This window comes from Botryllus schlosseri, chromosome 16, assembly GCF_051294905.1.
Source record: "Botryllus schlosseri isolate E-star chromosome 16, Bs_hap1, whole genome shotgun sequence".
Lineage (NCBI taxonomy): Eukaryota > Metazoa > Chordata > Ascidiacea > Stolidobranchia > Styelidae > Botryllus > Botryllus schlosseri.
This window is the reverse complement of record NC_137251.1, coordinates 18,169,032-18,189,649: the sequence shown is the minus strand read 5'-3', so window position 1 is coordinate 18,189,649 and position 20,618 is coordinate 18,169,032. Positions and strand designations below refer to the sequence as shown.

The 20,618-nt window shown below is 39.7% G+C and overlaps 2 protein-coding genes across 3 annotated transcripts in view; both read left to right on the top strand.

Annotated features, from left to right (window-relative positions):
- The window catches only part of LOC145458997 (uncharacterized), a 49,171-nt gene extending 40,820 nt beyond the window's left edge, over positions 1-8,351 (top strand). The window contains exons 3-6 of one of the 2 annotated variants that reach the window (XM_080337513.1): positions 3,421-3,591; positions 4,439-4,519; positions 5,651-5,846; positions 7,397-8,351. In XM_080337513.1, coding sequence (XP_080193639.1) covers positions 3,421-3,591; positions 4,439-4,519; positions 5,651-5,846; positions 7,397-7,502 — 554 coding nt within the window. In that variant the 3' untranslated portion in view covers positions 7,503-8,351. The remainder of the gene's footprint in view (positions 1-3,420; positions 3,592-4,438; positions 4,520-5,650; positions 5,847-7,396) is intronic. The other variant, XM_080337512.1, reaches the window with a different exon arrangement.
- LOC145458993 (uncharacterized) overlaps positions 1-20,618 on the top strand; it is a 190,242-nt gene that overhangs the window by 127,949 nt on the left and 41,675 nt on the right. The window lies entirely within an intron of this gene.

Below are 20,618 nucleotides of genomic sequence, written 5' to 3'. Positions count from 1 at the left end.
GTGCCCATTTGGCAGAAATCGAACTTCAAATGATAAGCTCATGCGCTCATATCATTCTTGCTTCAGTCGCACTTGAATAATTGTATTTTAAATCTGACTGTATATCTTGATAGTAATGAGTGCATTGCCGGTATTAGGACGTCACATCAGTGTTTTAACCGGGGGTGGCCAACCTGCGGTCGGAGAAGGAAATTTTTGCGGCTGTCAACACTAGAGTTACCATACGTCCTCCTTTTTCAGGTTTTTGAGAATGTCCTCCGAAGACACCTAAATGTCCTCATTTTTGGCCATTCGTCCTCCTTTACAGCCTTTAAAGTTAAAATGACGGAAAGTTTCGAGTGAAATGGGCATAAATGACGCTAAACAGGAGATTCGTGGCTCGAACGTAGGCGACGACCTTATTTTTAGTCAACCAACCACAATTTTGTGGCAAATTTGCCGTTTTCCGAATTTTTCTCCAGTATTGTAAGTCTGAAAAGCTGGAAAAAGTGTCCGCCTTTCCCGATTCCCAAATATGGTAACCTTAGCGTTCATGGTTGAAAATGTATGAAGACCTGCAGGCCACATTATCATGTAAACCGGACGTGTTCTGTGTGCCGCTTTAGAACCATTGTTCTAAACACTTTGCGACACCACAAAGTCGCACGGGTGTTATGGTGCATATTTTTAAAAACGGTGTCTTTCTGAAGAAAATGGCTTCAATGGCTTAACTTAAAGTCGAGACTCATCATGTTTCGAGCGCACGCGAGTTCCCCCTTTTCGCTCGTAACGTGATTATCTGGAGTCGTGTAATAAAAAAAATGTAAATGTCGTAATTTGATTCTAGCAATAAATCATGTGGCGTGAATGGATGCACGCTCGTCTGGTGTCACGCACTGTCGTCCGTGGGACCGCCTGCAGTCAGTTGATGTCTTTGCGCAGACTCGCGGAAAACTAGATTGAACATTCATTACAATGCCCGTCTTCGAGCAGCAGCCGATCAAGTACTATTGTACAGCAGCTGACAGTAACTCGATTCTATACTATTATGACACTTAGGGCTTCATTTAAAACAAATATATTTTTAACACACTTTGTCCAAACATGTGCTAAACAGTGTTTTAATAAAATGCTTTTTTAAAAAAATGTTGTTGTTTTTTTACAAATGTTGTATAATTATGCCAAAATTGTCAAAATACTTTCGAAAAACATGCACTATGAGCCTTCGGACGATTTTCACCCGATATAGTCGATCTATAGGATGCGGAGTGACGGTAACCCGCGAAATCGTCGTCGGTTCAAAAGTTATAGCACGTATTGGTATGAAATGGGCCTTCTGATGATGATGATGATGATGACCGCCGACCGTAAGCATGCTACATAACGATGTAGTCCCGGTGATATTGAAGATTTAACATTGAAAATAGAATATTCGTGACGTCATGATTAAAAAATAAAACAATAAAAAACAAGTTTTAAACAACGGCCATGTTTCAAACATGTTTGTTTTGAAGTGATTTTTGATTTAAATGCAACCCCAATGAACAAGAATTGTACCGCCATCTTATATATGCTGCTATATATATTCAACATGAACTGCCTTCATATTCATATATCTATATATATAATATTGAAATATATTCATTGCCCTCAGAAACTGAACTCACTGAACTAACTGGTAAATTGTGCGAACCTATGTAAATAAAAATGTAACCATGATCGATTGAATGGCGAAGAAAGAAATGGAACAAGCAGACACCGTGCAAATTTTAAACTGCTGGAACCTTTCGAGTATCTCATACCCTCATGATTTCAAAAAATTGTAAAAATGCGACTTCTGCAACTTTTGCTAAAATTAAAAAAATAAATGCAACTTTCCCAGGTTTTTAGTGCAACAAAAACTTGCCCTAGTAATTGCCGTAAGGCGCTGAAACAATTTACGAGCTCACCCCCTCCTCCTCGCCAATTTGTTATATATGATCACGATCAAATGGTCACTCGTCAGTAACGAGGTCCTTCTACCATTTCGAAGTGCTTGAATTGTTCGGCTCTATTTCTAGCACTTGCCCAAGTATACTGATTTCCGCTACTTATACTTCTGCTTTACCATACTTCGAGACTGGCAGACCTATACTTTCCGCTATTTACGGTGTTTTAAGGTGGAAATATTAGTAAGTAACGTCGTAAATCTTTACTCAATTGCAAGTGGAAGTAGCGATTTATAAGTAAGTAAAAACCAAGTATTCTACGCCTAGATTTGCCTACGAAACTGACACTGTTCAGTATAAGTAGAAAAGACCTACTTTAGTACAGGTAGAAGTTACCACCTCTGCTTACAGGTTTCCAGATGCAGCCTTTCATGTCCAAGTGTAGCAACGGATGTGAAGTCGTTCATATAAATGCTCTAAAGTTTCGCAGTACTAGATTCCAGATCTTTTAAATATTGGCCGAATATATCAGGATTATCGGTGAAGGTATTTTCGGTATCGGCTCAAAAATATGATATTGGTCGGGTTTTAATCACACCCCTGCAATCATCACTCATCAATTGATCGAAGAAATGGTGAGATCCTTCCAGGGCTGTGGAGTCGGAATCGGAGTCGGTGGAGTCGGATTCGGAGTTTGGCTGATTTTCGCTCGATGGAGTCAGAGTCGGAGTCGCGAAAACTGTAGTGGCTGGAGTCAGAATCGGAGTCGTGGAAAAAATACTGACTGGAGTCGGAGTCGGTACGTTTAAAGACTCAGGAGTCGGAGTCAGTCCATTGAAAATATGTGGAGTCGGAGTAGGAGTCGGTGGCAAAATTTACCGACTCCGCAGCCCAGGGTTGTAACCAAGTCACAAGGCTCCTAGTCACAAGTCAATCTCACTTTTATAGTTTTGACTCGAGTCAACTCGAGTCATTTTCAATTCACTACCGAGTCAAGTCCGAGTCCAAGTCACCGAGCAGAGGGTCGAGTCCAAGTCATTGTGTTGACTGCCCAGTTTCCAGTTAAAGGCTTGTTAAATCCACTCTATATAACTCTGTTTGGTGATATCGAATGGTTCGCATTTATAATATTCTAATGTTCGTCATTTTTAGCAGTTTCTGGACGCATTTTCAAGTACCAGTACCAATAGACGAAATCCCAATAGTGTGATTATCTAACTATTCCTCGAAATTACACTGAAACGTCGGCCTTGGCCTTCTGAGTCTCGAGTCATATGACTTGGTTCGAGTCATGCGCAATGACTCGAGTCCAAGTCGAGTCAATACACAAATTGACTCGAGTCGAGTCGAGTCATTTCCATATTTTGAAAAAATGACTCGAGTCAAGTCGAGTATTCTGATAAACGTGACTCGAGTCGGACTCGAGTCGAGTCATGACTCGAGTCAGTACAACCCTGCCACAGCCCTGGATCCTGCTCCAATGTACGATTCAATATCTAACGTGTGATTTCAGATGACGGAGACGTCATCAAATACTTTCGTACCACGACCAATCATACCCATCGATTCGACAATAAAAAATTCAAGATATACACTCAAATAACTAAAAAGAAGGTTGGCTGCAGCTGCACTCTTGATTTCGCATTCGAATATGTCTTCAATGACGTTCGCCAGTGTGAGAAAGGTAGGATCGAAAGTCATAGATTCTGCACGTCAAACTCTTCGATATATAGATCGACACGAATACGATGGTCCTCGACACGTGTAGACCAGTTTCGTTAACGGTCGTCATAATACTCGATCAGTATCAATTTTCAAGATATGTCAGCACCTGAGTTGGACAACAAGACTATTTTCAGCTTTTTGAAATTAGATTTGAATTAAAATAATAGTTATCCTTTTTCCAAATTAAAATATAATTAGAGAATTCGCGAAAACTTGGAAATGGAATCTGGTTCGCTTCATATCAAATCAGAATTCTTTCTCTTATAAGAACGAGAAGGGCAAATCTCTGTACACTAAGTTTGGCTCGTTTTGCACAATACAGTTTTACTTTAGTATTGTCAGGAAAACCGGAAATTAGGTTAGAATTAAAATGGGACCATAAAAACATTTCGTAAATTAGAATAGAATTAGATTACCGGCATTTCACTATAAACAGACTAAGGATGCAACTAGAAGACCAATTGGAGCGAATTGTCGTCAATGTAATTGTAATCTAACTGGTGAAATGTTTCTATCCTCTCATTTCATTTCTAATTTAATTTCCGGTTCTCCTGAAAATTCTCCCTGTAGGCGCAGCGAGTCAAGTTTGGTGTGCATACATTTGCCATTCTCCAGCTTAAGATAATGAAATCTTATTTGATATTACCTGAACTTGATTTTCTTCCGGTTCGGAATATACTTCAATTTCCAAGCTATTGCGAATTCAGTAATTGTAATTCTAATTCTAAATCCAACCCTGCTTGGATTGAGACACGCGAATCGTTGGGATAGGAAACCGGCGTAAGTTGAATACCATTCGTTTTTAGAGGATCGGTCACGGCAAGACTCTGGACAAGTACGTAATGAAGTGACGACGTCGGTATATCACTTCACCACCAACACAGCAGGTATAAGATGCAAGAGGAACGCGATCGAGTTTTCAGATATTATAATTTGATATTAACAGCATTGGTCGTAACGAATCGCAAGATACCGAGATAAATCACTGGTGTGAGATTTAACCGTGGCCCTGTGAACGTCATGTAAAATTGCTACGGTATCGCTTCAAATATGGAATTAACTTAAGCAAGATGATTTCTGGTGACTTTAAATCTCAAATAACCATGTAAATTAGGATGCTAGAGGCGATCAGAGAAGTCCTTGATGAATGATGATAGGCCACTCAAGCAGAAGTACAGTCTCGGATTTTTACTCATTTATAAGTACAAGATATGATGCGAAGGTATAGGAAACGAATGGTCTGCGAAAGACTCAAGTAAGTTTGAAGAGGTATAGGTTGGGCCGATATGTCGCAGACCGCCGGTGACGTATTTTGTAATTGCAGAATACATTTTCGACAATAACGCAGCATGATTAGGGTTGCATTTAAAACAAGCGGAGTTTTAGAACACTTTGTTTCAAACATGTTTGAAACATTGTTTTAAAAATGCCTTAAAAAAAGTTGCGTTTTTTTCAAACGTTGCATAATTATGCCATAATTGTGAAAATACTTTTGAAAAAACATGTAGGATGAACACACGGACGATTCGCACCCAATATAGTTGACGTTTACGATGTGGGGTGGCTCGAACCCTCGAAATAGTCGTCGGTTCAACCGCTATAGCATGTAAATATGACTGATATCGATTCGGAGCCTTTTTTGTTCAAGGAGCCATATTTACCCAATATTTTCAATTGTCAATGTTAATCCACTGTGGTGTCACAATTGAGGATTTTTGACGTCATGGCTAAAACAAAACTCTAAAATAATTGTTTCAAAATCTTTTTTGTTTTAAATGCAACCCTACTGACAATAATGTGGAGCAATGGACAACGCTACACATAAGGGAATGGTTAGCCATCATCATGTCTGGCGCAGCACTTACTTCACAACATCTCACATATTTTGAGAACAACTGCGCCCAGCCATACAAACAATTTTTGTATAGAACTTGATTCATTGTTTAATATAATCTTAGGTCATTATCAATCATTCTCTAAGTTGCATGAATCATACGATGACTAATTGTCGTTTCAAGGTTATCCCAAAACGCAAGCAACGACGTCACAGAGATTGATGACGTTGACATCTCATTTCAAAAGTCCAACCAATATGTCACACACGGAATACATAACCGACGACAGTGCGTGGATTCAGCAGAACCACTGGAAAATCATTTTACCGATCGCGTTGGGAGCGATCACAATTGCTATCGTACTCGTTCTACTGTGGAGGTAATTTTTCTTCACATTTGAACATTTGCTGGATATGAATTACTGTGAGTTGTACTATAGAGACCACTGTAGTTGCACTGCTGTAGTCATGGAGATAGATCTTGAAATTAATTTCTAGAGTTAATGAAAATTAAGACTCAGTTTGCCGTAACAAGTAATTATATGAAATTATTCAATCGATTATATACTTTTATTGAATTAGTTTTGGCCTGCTTATGAAGAAAGCTATATATAATTTATATACTTTTTGAGAATATGCACATAAAATTACTAGGAGAAATCTCAGTCACTAGGTGGCGGAAGCTTGCAAAATTGCGTAAGATGCATCTTAGCGAATATAATGAAGACTACTATATAACGCTAACATCGGTTCCGTACTCCAAAAGTTATTCTATTATATCGTTATATTTATTATATTTATATCGTTGTAAAGCAGAGTTTGACAATATGAAAATTTTGAGCTTTTCCAAATTAGATCAAAATTATAGCGGCACATTTACACAAAACTAGACTAGAACTATAATTATATTAGCAACACAGTTCTTTTAAAAGCAGAGTTGAGCAGCATGAGAATTACAAATGTCTGTACAAACTGGCTCGTGCACTATACAGTTATCTTGTATAGCATCTACAGGAAAACCATAAATTAGATCAGAATTAAATTCAGAGCATAGACAGACGCATTTCGCATATAAGATGAGAATTAAAATTACAGCAAAGAAACATTTCACAAATTAAATTAGAACTGGATTCCCGTCATTTCGGTCAAATTAGACAACTACAATTATCTAGTTTTCCAAGTATCTTGTATAATAGGGGCTAGGGTTGCATTTGAAACAAACGGTGTTTTAAAACACTTCGTTTAAAACATGTTTTAAACAGTGTTTTTAAAAAAGGCCTTTGCAAAAAAAATTGTAATTTTTTAAGCGGTAAAATTAGGCCATAATTGTGTAAATACTTTCCAAAAACATGTTGTATGAGCCTACGGACAATTATCATCAGATGTAGCCGACGTATGTCGATAATGTATGGTCGGAACGCTCAAAATAGTCGGTTTAACATTAATAGTACAGATATTTCGTCAAAGGAGCTATATTTACCCTATATTTTCAATTGTCAAGGTCAATCCACTATGACGTCACAATGGAATATTCGTGACGTCATGGCTTTAAAAAAACAATGAAAAACGATAAAAAAATGTATTAAATTAGGGCCTTGTTTTAAACATGTTTGTTTTAAGTTGAATTTTGTTTTAAATGCAACCCTAATAAGGGCTAGGCAGCGTGGTTGTCATGACGATTTCACTTGTAGAAATGATGCTAATCTGTCTTTGTAGTTCGGCCCGAATAAATGCTGTTAGTAAAAGTGCTGCAAAACTAGATAACAATTTCAGTAAGAGAAGTAGGCAAAACCAACTTCAAAATAAAATAAGTATACTTCACTACTGCTGTGCCACCGTGGTTTAGTGGTGGGCCCCACAACATTTTCGGTAATTAGAGATTTCTTCAAGCTCAAGATTCCTTCACGCTTCCTTTATATTTTCTATCCAGGTATCAAAGAAAGAAGTCGATGAATTCTGCTAAACTCCCGAACAATACCGCGAGCGATCGGGAAGTTGGTGAAGTTGTTGTAAACGACATTTACAACATGGAATGAGATTCAAAACATTGATCTGAGAACTTATGTTGAGTTGCGACAAATTGCAACAAACAGCGACGAGTTGTCTTATAAAGACACATCACATTACCGTCTATACTATACCAAACATATGTCCTCTTTTAGGAGGATTTGTCCTCTCCTCTTTAATCTCTAGAAAAGTGAATGGTCCTCCGAGTACGCTCCGAAATGTCCAAATGTCATGTATTTTCCCATTTCGAGTTACTTGCTAATACGTTGACCAATACTTTTAAGCGAGAATTTGTATTTATTTCCAAAAAAATGCTGCAGTCGTGAAAAATGCCGAATTGTTGGTTTAGGAAAGGTTTTCCAACAAGTTTCCCTACCAACCCTACCTTCTTGGGTGTTATTTCAAACATTGATCGACGTTCTCTGTAACATCTGGGTATTTTCAAATGCGAAATCTGTCGCAATTTTTCACCGCAAGTCAGAGCTTAACAGAACTTAACGAAAGCACCACATGTCGTCTTTACAAATTCGTGGATTATATGTGCGCATGTTCACCCCCTGTTCGTTTTTACGTTTTACTTTCCCCAAAACACATGTCCTCTTTTTGGGTGCTGAAAATATGGTAGGCCTAGTCTATACTACCATACCGATGTCAACGATTGTGCATTCGACATTCAATACCGGATTCACGACGTCCATCCGTCCAGCATTACGTCATTACTGCATATATATAATATATAGGCCTACCCTCGCCGTGTATATATGATGCTGATCACTCGACGTGTAAGCTACTTTCATGCTGGACTTCTCTCATATACTTGTTAGGAGACTCATGCTGTCCCTCTGCTGCATAAATAACTTATCCGATCAATACATTGTGTATTCGTCGACTCCATAAAAATAATACTGTAGTGACTCCTTGAGAAAAAGCTTAGCTAGATATATTTCTAGGTTTTTATTGATTACCAGTGAACCCGTCCCTCGGTGAACCCGTCCCTCGGTGAACCCGTCCCTCGATGTACTCGGCCCTCGGTGAATTCCGCCCTCGGGAAATTTTGTATTCACCGGCAACCCTAATATCCCACCTCCGGCAACCCTAATATCCTAACCCTAACCCTAATATCCTACCCCAACCTTAATATCCCCCCTCCCCCAACCCTAATATCCCCCCTCCCCCAACCCAAATATCCCACCTCCGGCAACCCTAATATCCTAACCCTAACCCTAATATCCCCCCATACCGGTAACCCTAATATCCCACCTCCGGCAACCCTAACCCTAACCCTAATATCCCACCTCCGGCAACCCTAATATCCTACCCCAACCCTAATATCCCCCCTCCCCCAACCCTAATATCCCCCTCCCCCAACCCTAATGTCCCCCCACCGGCAACCCTAATATCCCACCTCCGGCAACCCTAATATCCCACCTCCGGTAACCCTAATATCCTAACCCTAATATCCCAACTCCGGCAACCCTAATATCCTAACCCTAACCCTAATATCCTACCCCAACATTAATATCCCCCTCCGCCAACCCTAATGTCCCACTCCCCGAACCCTAATGTCTCCCCCCCCCTACCCTACCCATTACCCAACCCTAACACCCCACCTCAACCTACAGTTGCAATAACGAGCAGACCACGCGTGGTTGATATGTGAACAATAACAATCGTTGGGATATATTTTTCATCTGAGCAAGTCACACACAATATACAATGCGAAAAGACCCAATGCGATGTCATGAACAGATACGAGGATGTCGAACGTCGCACGTCTGCCCCTCGCCAAGTCAATTCAACAATGAGCCGACCACGCAATCGTGATCACGTGATCTGATCACTCCGTGACTGCGTGATCTACGCATGCACTGACCTCCTTACAAGATCGACAAATCAGTTGATAATAACATTATTAGTTTAATAATTCATATTAATACTTGTTAATACACTTAATTTCAAAATTTCCCGAGGGCGGAATTCACCGAGGGCCGAGTTCATCGAGGGCCGGGTTCCCCGAGGGACGGGTTCACCGAGGGACGGGTTCACGGGACGGGTTCACCGAGGGACGGGTTCACTGGCAACCTTTTTATTAACTAAAATTCGGCTACAACCAGCAACGACAAGGAAATAAGATATGCACCTATCACGCACAGACGCAGACATGGGGTGATCGTGATTAGTAAGAAACACGTATTTTGTGAGACGCACCCATACATTGTCATTTCTTCTTCATATTTATCGAAAATAAATTGCGAAGAAAATTTTGCCAATAATTTCTCCACAAAATATAATGACTTACGAAATAATTTGGGGTCTCCTTCGAGCTCACCATACATCTAATTGAGGGTTCAGGGTGCGCCCTGACTAGAATGGAAATCACTGGGTGCGACAGATCGTCAGCTATTGAGTTTGGCAATGAGTATACCGTGATGTAACAAGCAAATGGCATCACATTTACGTCGAAAAATGTACTCTCATGAGGCTTTTTCATCGCAATCGTAATATTGATATCCAATATATCGCGAAATATAAGTTATAAAGCAAAATGAATGTAATCGTGAGTAATCGTGATTACTTTTCCAATGTAATCGTAATCGTAATCGACTACTTCGAGATTTTGCTGTAATCGTAATCGTAATCGCGTGATTTAGAAGTAATCGTAATCGCAATCGATTACATTCATGAAGTAATCACCCCATGTCTGGACATAAGCAACCGAGGAACGAACAGAATCCAAAGAACTAAGTAAACTAATTGCAGTAATCAGCGCCTAGGCCACAAGTGTCTTGACTCTTGAGCAATCACCACAAATACCATGGAACAGTGGTCCCCAACCAATGGGGACTACCCCACTGGTGGAGAATTCAATAGTTTCTGGTGGGGAATAGACGCATTTGTTAAACATTATAAACGGGATAGTCTACATATTTACGGAGACACGTGCGCGATTATGGTTACCAGTTAACTGCTCTGGAATGTAAATATCGAAAAGATATATTGCGTGTTGTTCACAAAAACTCATTATTTAACTCTGGATAATAACCAATGATGGCGCTACAAACGCATCTAGAACGCTTACGCTAAGTTTTGAGGGTTACCGGTATCGGTTCACAATAGCATTATGTTGCAGTTATATAGGCGATTGTCTTGCGTACAGGTGTGGTTTTCCAATATCAAGTTCCTTCTAAACTTCTGGCTAAATGTTATGGAGGGGAATTTTTAAAGGGTATTCAGGAGTTTTGGGCAGTGGGGAATGAAGGCTCGGAATAAATCTCAAGTGGGGAATGAAGCCAAAAAGGTTGAGAACCACTGCCATAGAAGACATATTAGTAGGGTTTACCATACGTCCTGCATTTTTCAGGTTTTTGAAAATGTCCTCCGATGACGCTAAATGTTTTTCCTTTTGAGATTTTGTCCACTTTTTTGAGAATTTTGGTTAAATATAGAGCAAAATTCGACTGAGATACATTGAATCAGCACTGAAGTTACGTTCCGGCGGCTATTTCGGGAGCCGAGCCGGAAAGTTGGCCTTTTTTTAGTCAACCAACTGATCATGCGAAAAAATTGACCTTTTTTTAGTCCACGAGGTGGGAAAAATTTACCATTTTTTCAAGATTTTCCTCCGGTATTGTAAGTTTGAAAATTTTGAAAATTGTCCTCCTTTCCCGATTCCAAAATATAGTACCCTACATATTAGGAATGGTGCGAACCCCTGAGAGGTCCAGGTTCGTGTGAACGCGACCTATTTTCAAAGGTTCTGTGTAAACGCGAACCTAAACCTATGACCTCACGTGACGTCATATTGCTACTTCCTACCCTACATTTCGGTGAAGTGATTTATTAAAGTACACGAGACCTAACAACGATTCGGGCCACAATGCTGACTTAGGCTACATGTTGACTTTTTAAACGTCACCAAAATGTATCAAGGAACAGTCAATCTATATTCTATAATACCATATGTTGCTGCAAAATTTCACCCTTTAATGATTTCGCCATACGCCACTGCTTCTTGATTGTGACGCATGAATGGTTTATTGTATTTCACAACTACACGTGCTTGATTCATTTGGAACAGCGCGTTGTACTGAAAGTCCTGAGTGATATTTGATGTGTATTAGTTAGGGCCGTATTGTTGTAGTTAGGGTTTAATTTGGCTTTGATGTGTATTTAATTGTTGTATTTGATTGTATTAAGAATTTGGTATAAGTAATTCGGTCCGTTGTTTTATCGCTGGGAATTTGTATCATCAAAAAACCGTACTTCATCCAAGAAGACGCGTGCTTGACTTACAACCGAAGCGTAGACAGCTGACAGTGCAACGTGGTCGTGTACCCAGAATAGGCTTCAATTTCTGCGGTTACACCATATAACCAATATTTTACGTCGCTTTGCCAACAATTTCGACGAGGACTTCCAAGGGAATATAAGTTTCCACCTTAACGGTTTGGCCAGACCAGACAATGTATTCGGCGTCTGACTATTGCTACATTGATATTGACCAGAGTGTAAAAAGGGTTTCTATATACTTGCTACTGATATTACCCAATAAACAAGTTATACATTATAATGGTGCTTCCCGACTAATTAAACGTCGCAAAGTGAGGTGCAGCGGTCAGTGTCTTTCCAATAACTGATCGCAATGTTACCGAGTTTTAACTACTTTAAATCGGCACGTCACTGGTGATGCCTCGTAGCAGACTTGGACAACTAGATATTTCTAGTTGTCTAATTTCACTAAATTATAGCGAAATGCCAGTAATAGAATTTTTATCTAATTTCAGAAATGTTTTCATGCTCTAATTCTAATACAATCTAATTTGTAAAATGTTCCTCTGCTCTAATTTTAATTCCAATCTAATTTTGTATTTTCCTGAAAATGCTTCTTTGTCCGGGGCATTTTGCAGCGAGTTAACAATAGGGTTACCATATTTTGGGAATCTAAAAAGACGACACTTTTTCAGAAATTTGAGACTTGCAAAACCGGAGAAGAATTCTCAAAAATCGGTGAATTTTTCCCACTTTGTGATCGGTTGACTAAAAAAGGTTAACTTTCTCACTCAGAGCCCGGAATACGTTTCTCGGTCCTGTCGGTGCTGATTTACGGCATATCAGTCGCATTTTGCTATAAATTTGACCTAAATTCTCAAAAAAGAGGACAAAATCTCAGAAAAGAGGACAAATGGGCGTCCTCCGAGGACACTTTCAAAAAAGTCAAAAAAGAGGACGTATGGTAAACCTAGTTAACAAGAATATCCCTCTCGCCAAGGGAAATCTAGTGCCAAAGCCGCCATCGCCTAACTTTCACCGAACAGTCATAGTGGTTATTGTGACGAATAAAAGTCAGCTAGCATATAGTAGCCTGTAGTCTGCGAACAAAATTTAAGTTTTTGAAACTTCAAGTTAGTACAACGCTGTGCTGACTAATATGGGCGATGCTCATGGTTACCACAAAAGAAGTAATATTTTATTAAAGTAGTACAAATACATCAAGAAATATCATGATAATAAACGTCATTTTATTTTGAACTATATGAGCTGCGCAGTGTACACGATACCCGACAGGCCGACCACGCTTCCCAACGACTAATGAATCCATATTGGGGCTAACCAGACCTATGTTACTATAGCTGAAAGACTATCTCATCCCAGAGATTGATCTTGTGGGGACGTTCTATGCCGTTTTCTAAGCGTCTCTTTCTTGGCAGTGTCTGGGTCATAGCACGCCAAGGCAATATGCTTACTGATATCAGCTGACTCTCCGTCGATATAATGCTGTTACCATCGCTGAAGCCGCTTCAGCTATTGTGTGTAATAGTGTGATTGGGTACATACGAATAGCTTATTTTGAAACAACAACAATAATTTTAAACTGAATTCAATTTTAGCATTTCAAAATGCCTTATTTCGCGTTCTTCCAAAATCACAAGATTGCCGGCCACTGGTATAGTACAAAATGAGCCAAGCTCGGAGTACAGACGTTAACTAAGTGACAGACCAGGGTCGGGCAACTTCTCCAGTCGGCGCGTCGGCCGGCATGATATGGTAAAATGAAGTAGGCCTAGGCCAGGCTACTAGAACTTGGCGGGCCGGATTCCTGTTGTTGTTGTTGCTGTTGTTTTAACAAAAATATTTGGTGTTTATCACCTGGCGGCCTTTTGCACCACGGTCAATACCAATATACAGGGATAATGACGAATAGCGAAAAAAAGTAGAAACACTCAGGCCATAACAGGCGGTTTCACAAGAACACGATGAGGAGGTTACACAAAACCACAAAACAAATGTCAGAATAGTATGATGAACTCACAAGTTATAAATTGCGATTGGACGATAACACAAATTCAACGATATAAGGAGTTATTTGAGGATCAAGGAGTAGATCGGCAATACAAAAATTCACTTCCCATTGAGCACATTTATCTGTAAGAAATTTCCGAGGAAAAGCAAATTTTGGACAACAGATTATAAAGTGGTCGGCGGTTTCAGGGTAGCGGCAGTAACTACAACAAGGAGATTCAACTACTCCAATTTCAAACACATTGGCGTTTATTCGGCCATGTCCAGATTTGAAACTAAAAATGATGCCATCTATGAGCCGGCTTCCACAAGTAGGGGGAGAATCATAAACTGCGAGGTGTTTAAGGATTAATATTGTAGTCCTTTTTTGGATATACGGTATTACTGATCCCAAAACGTCACGCAGTGACGACGTATGATTCGACGAGCTTCTTGTTCCGAGATCGAGCATCGGCAAATCCCGATAATTCGGCGGGGTGTCAGAAACAGTTTTCGCCAATCCGTCCGCTTTTTCATTGCCGTGAATGCCCACGTGGTCAGGGATCGAGAGGAATGACACGCTGGGGTCACGTTCTCTGAGTTAAACTTAAGAGAGGACAAAATTTCATAAACGAGTCTATGAATAGGATACAAGTTGAAATTTTTCCTGCAAACTAGGGCACTTGAACAGTCTGACAAAATGAAAAATTTGTTTGACGAGGCGAGGTTTCTGGAGATCCAGCTCAGTGCTTGGTCGATCGCTATATGAGCTCCGTCGACAGGACCGAATGCTCCATTGAACGCCGGACTCCTGAATCGATACTTTAATCGCATATTTATACAGCCATACATGTAATAAACCACACATTATAGTAAAAAAGCGGGTAATTCGGGAGTCGAGCCGAAGTGATGACCTTTTTAGCCAACACAGTAGGCTACTATTGGTCTAAACATATTCAAATTTACCATTTTCTTTTCCGGTATTACAGCTATCAGAATTTTTAAAAAATCTCCTCTTTTTCGAATCTGAAAATATGGTATGGTAACCCTATATAATGTAAACTTTAAGTTTAAAGCATAGAGACCAAAACGGTATTTAATGAATTTATTACCGTAATGTAGCCAGAGGTGGTCAGTAACGAAGTAATTCTACTTTTTCGAAGTACTCAAGTAGTTCTCCTGTACTTCTGGTACTTACTCAAGTAGATCTGATTTTCGCTTCTTCTACTTATACTTCGCAATATTTTGTGATCTATTTACTTACTTTTCGCTATTTTCAGTTTGACAAGTAGAAGTAGTTTAATTCTCCAATCAGGAAGATAGCCTGAGGAATTTCGGGGCTGTTTTCACGGAGTATCGACATTTAATTTTCATAAAAGTCGAGTAAAGCCCAGAATATTCGTCGCGCCTCGTGCTCAGTGGATACGGAGTAACCAGCAGTATGATTTCACAAAAGTATCGGTAAATATAATTTAGGTAGCGGGTTGGCGTGGTTCCGTTCACACCGCATTGTTGCCATTCGCCCAAATGAAATATTTCATCACAGTATATATGGCTCATCATAACGTTTAAAACTGATGCTTCACAATCTAACACTTATTTATCATATCGTAATCTAACAGTCCACGGCGTGTCCTAATCTGGAAACTGGACTCCGACTTTTTAAATTTTAGATCTGTTTTAGCATACCACCTTTGAAACTTTCTGGACTAAAGACATGAAATACATTTTCTGCTCTTAGAAGTAGTATTCATATTCAGAGGTGGTCAGTAACGAAGTACTTCTACTTTTTCGAAGTACTCAAGTAGTTTTCTTCTGCTTCTGGTTCTTACTCAAGTAGATCTCTTTTTCGCTACTTCTACTTCGAAATAGTTTGTGAACTACTTACCTACTTTTCGCTATTTTCAGTTTGTCAAGTAGAAGTAACTTAATCCCCCAATAAGAAAAATAGCCTAAGGAATTTCGGGGCTGTTTTCACGTCGTACCAACATTTTATTTTCATAAAAGTCATGTAATACCCAGAATTTTCGTTGCGCTTCGCGCACACTAGATGTGGTGTGACAAATATGTTTTGACGAAAGCATCGCTGAATATAATTTAGATACCGGGTTACGTGGTTCCGTTCACCCCGCATTGTCGCCTACATCTAATATTTCATCACAGTAAGCATGGACCCCTATAACGTTTGAAACTACCGTTTTGCAATCTAGCAATTACCTATTATACCATACCTAGCAGCCCATGACGTGTTCTAATCTGGAAAAGTGGAATTTGACTTATTTTAACGTTAGACCTGTTTTAGCAAACCACCGTAGAAACTTTCTGGACTTTATTTTCCGATTTTTAGAAGTAGTATTTGTACTTTTCTTTCAATTACGAGTATTATACGTTGAGTTCTAATTAAAGTTTCAGTTCTTTTGTCTGGAGAACATACATGCTGAAGTAAAGAAGCAAGTGTGGTAATGCCTTATATTTTCCGGATATAAAGCTACACAGTATACACTATATGGCAGTTTTACTATCTGTCATATTTTAAATGAAGTATAATATAATCGCTTTAAGTGTTGAAGTCGCATCCGACACAACTTCTCCGTATTGCTCTTCGACTTGACTATGGGCCTTATAATATGGGGGAGGGCGCCATGCCATGATATTCTCTAAAACGGGATGTTTGAGCAAACAAAGGATTAGTATGGCATTTCCATATCAATACTATCATTTCCACCCCATGATGTGGACGGCTGCTTATTCTGTCCAAAATTCACACCTCCTGGGATGCATCAATATGAATCAAGCTCTCTACATCTTCCGCATAGCTCCATTTGCAGCTTTTGACACTCCATGCGAACGAATTACGATCGTTTTAACAACTACTTACTTACTTACTTACTTGAGTAGATTTAAAGTCAGTCAATTCTACTTCTACTTCAAGTAGTTTTAGTTTGCTTATGAAAGAAGTACTTCTACTCGTACTTGAGTAGATTTTTTCTTCGCTACTTCTACTTCTACTTGAGTAGCTTTCTTGACTACTTTGACCTCATCTATTTATATTTCACTTTCAATTCCCAGTATCATATACTTTGAGTTTTAATTCATAGAAGTTTTTTTTGTTGTCTGGATAACATACATAAAAGCATGTGTGGTAATGCCTTTAATTTCCAGGAATAAAGCTACACAATATGGCATTTTTACGATCCGCCGTATTTTTCATAACGTTTACTAATCGCGCAAACTGTTTACACCCCTCTACAACAGGGGTGTCAAACGTACGGCCCGCGGGCCGCATCCGGCCCGCCAGGTGATTTCATCCTGCCCACGAAGCAATTCTGAGTAGTTGAAAAATGCTTGTATTATCCAGCACATTTCTAACAAATGTTGAGATTTTTAGTTAGAAATACATGTCCTTCAAGATATCACATCTCGAGTATGTCCACAGACCACATTGTAACCACCCGACTGTGGTGTTGTGGTTTAGTCACCATTAGGAGCAGGTCGCTGACATTGACACCTAATTCCGAGAAGGCAAGAAAGTGCGAATTCATTTCACCGACCAAAAACTAGCTATTCACAGAAGCGAAAACGCCAAGAATCCTGGTATGTAGGTTACATAGAAAATCTAATAGAGGTCTCCAGCCCCAACATAAACCCGCATCTCAACATAATAATATTCCAACGTCGCGTTTACAGCAGTTACATCTTTTGCATTCCTCACAGCGCACGCGCGGGTTGATGCCAATATATCACTAAAACGAAGGGAGCATAGACTTATGTCAACTTATATCATTGTTAGAGCCACTGTTTTATCGGCTTATAACTGTATTCAGTCGGACGAATCATCGTATTATTGCCAATTCCACTGTTTGCGAAAAAAGGAGCCCTATGATCCGTCATATAATGTAATATACTATTGAATATATACGCTGGTAAATTAACTATTCAAATGAAAAATAACAGCATGAATTTTGAGGAATCTTGGGATCGAGGAATTTTCGTGCGGCCCGCAAGGGATCTGAAGTGTTGAATCCGACCCGCGACGTCAGTTGAGTTTGACACCCTTTCTCTACAACTTTTCCGTATTGCTCTTTGACTAAACTACGGGCCTTATAATAATATCGAGTAAACAGAGGGTTAGTATCGCATTTTCATATCAATACTATCATTTTCATCCCATGATGTGAACGAATGCTTATGCTGTCTACAATTGGATACTTCCTGGTATGCATCAATATGAATCAAGCTCGGCACCTTTCGCATAGCTCAATTTGCACCTTTTGACAATCCATGCGAACGAATGACGATCGTTTTCACAACTACGTACTTACTTGAGTAGATTTGAAGTCAGTCAATTCTACTTCTACTTCAAGTAGTTTTAGATTGCTTATGGAAGAAGTACTTCTACTCCTATCAGAGTAGATTTTTGGTCGGTACTTCTACTTCTACTTGAGTAGCTTTTTTGACTACTTTGACCACCTCTGAATGTAGCCTACTTCAATAGCTGTTGAAGTCAATGAGACATTTATCTCTGGCTGTATGTCGGATGTAGAAACCATTAGTAAATACTTCACGTACAGGTAGCCTACACATTTATTAGATTAGGACGCAGCTTTGTCCTGTAAATGTTCATGGTCTAAAATGTTGGCTGGCGAGTGTATACTGTATATTATAGATGCGATCCATACAGAGCAAGTATAGATTAAAGGCCATCTTTCTCAGGTTGGAAAACTTGGATTCATTACGGGACGCATAGAATTTGTCAATGTTTTCAGATTGGAATTGGAACCGTGGTAACGTAATAATAGGCCTACCTCATTATCTCTCGGCACCCTCGAGCATTTCAAGGGTGGCGTCTCATTCGGGATTTATTAGCCGATACCGATTAATTGCACCAAGACTGATAGCCCAACATATATTCACCCGATATTCAAAAGCTTAAAGGTGCATTTCCAAAACTTCAGAGTAGGCATATTTATTTGATCAGCTTCTCTAGTCATTCCTATTCTTGAACATGAAAATAAACTAGAAAGGTTGCATCTGGAGGCGGGTCAGCTATAAGAAATATATCACTGTCCAGTGTCCATGTGTTCAATACTCGCAGATTATGTTTGTGGGTCTATTTGCCTACCACGATGTCGTGATGTCACGAAAATTGCCGATATTTTGTTACCTCTTATGGCCTATCCCGATGTTTCTTTCAAAGTGTAATTTCCACTCGACATTACCGGTTGGGCTCTAGTCATAGATTGATCGCTATATATTAAAGCATTAAATCAATATTAGTAGTCTAACCTTAGCAGATTACAGTTCTCTGAGTATTGTCACGCCATCACGAAAATTGCCGATATTATCTTACCTCTAATGGCTGATACCATAGTGTAGGGCAGTGGTTCCCAACCTTTTTGACCTCGCGGCACACTTTGAAAATGAAAAAGAGTTCGCGGCACACTGGCACAGTGGTTCTGAACTCTTTTGGCTTACGGCAAAAGCAAACTACCAGAATGCGTATAGCAGCAACGACAGTATTATATAGGTGGTCACTGGTCACTGACGAAGTACTTCTGCCTTTTCGGTGTACTCAAGTAGGCTTTTCGCTGCTTCAAAGAAGAAATTAAGTTTTCTTTTCTTATTTATCTCTGCGGACATTTCACAAATACGTCTACGAATGGTATAATTTGACATGGGGATCGTTTTCAATTGTTTTTTTTACAATTTTATTGCAGGCAGGAATAAGGACTTCCTCTCAATCCGTGTGAGGTTTTGAATTATCAACCATTACCTCTGTTGCCACATAACTTGCCTGCTAAGATCTCGTTCAAACTTCAGGCGGAGGTTAATTTCATAAGATTGGCTTGACAACAAAGTCTGCCCACTACCTCGTTGTCGATGTAATTAACCGTCGCATGGAAGAGTCCAATCGCGATCGTCACTAACAAATACAGACGCGTATAGAGGTGTCTCTATGTCTATACTTGGAAACCAAACGCGTTTCCATGCAGATCGTGTAATCGCTTCTGTGAGCGGATAGCAATACCTCAGTCAAGAGTCTTACTAGCAGCCAGCTGCTGTTCAATTGCAGTTCCAACAAACCGGAATGATAAACCTCAGGACCGGTGAAATTTGTTAACTGATATAATTTGATCAACATTACTTTACTTCTCAATTCTCAAATTTGTCGCCTGCAACATTTCGTTGCGCCCTGAGCCTACATTTTACCTGCAATGCTGGCACGCTACCTAACAATCGCAATGTGAATGGCTATGTCGGCAGTTCTAATTTGTAAACGTGAACATCACTTCCAAATGAGTATACATTTCTCGATGGCGGGAATGGCTTCCTAGGTGTTGGAGATTTATATTGGATCCTACTCGTCCTCGGATCTGCAAAAGCAGTATTTTACAAAAAGTGGACCGTGCTATAAGTTGGCATCTCAGGAATCAAAATATGTTATATCGGCATGGTATAAAATTATCATCGATAACGAAGACATGGCAAGAATACGACTACAAATAGAAACAGAAAAAGGTCATCATTTACGTCACGTCCCTGTTCTGCCTCCGGTTCTGATGGGGTGACAAGTTAAAGGTCACCTTCGGCCACACCTCAACATCACGGTCCAATAGCCCGAGTCCAGTTATCTATCTATCACCGTCCTAAATGCTACTAGATGTGGGCAAACTAGCGTATCACACCCATTGACGGTGGAGGCCCCAGTTTCATTCATGGCAGTGAAGTAGCAAGTTACGAAGCGTCGCGACTATACGTTGCTGTGCTCAGAGCGTCTTTACAATAAAAAGCCAGAAAAAGACCCAATCCATGACCTGATGGGGATGCCTGATTGAGATAACGTTACTATGGCAGTCGCGACATCC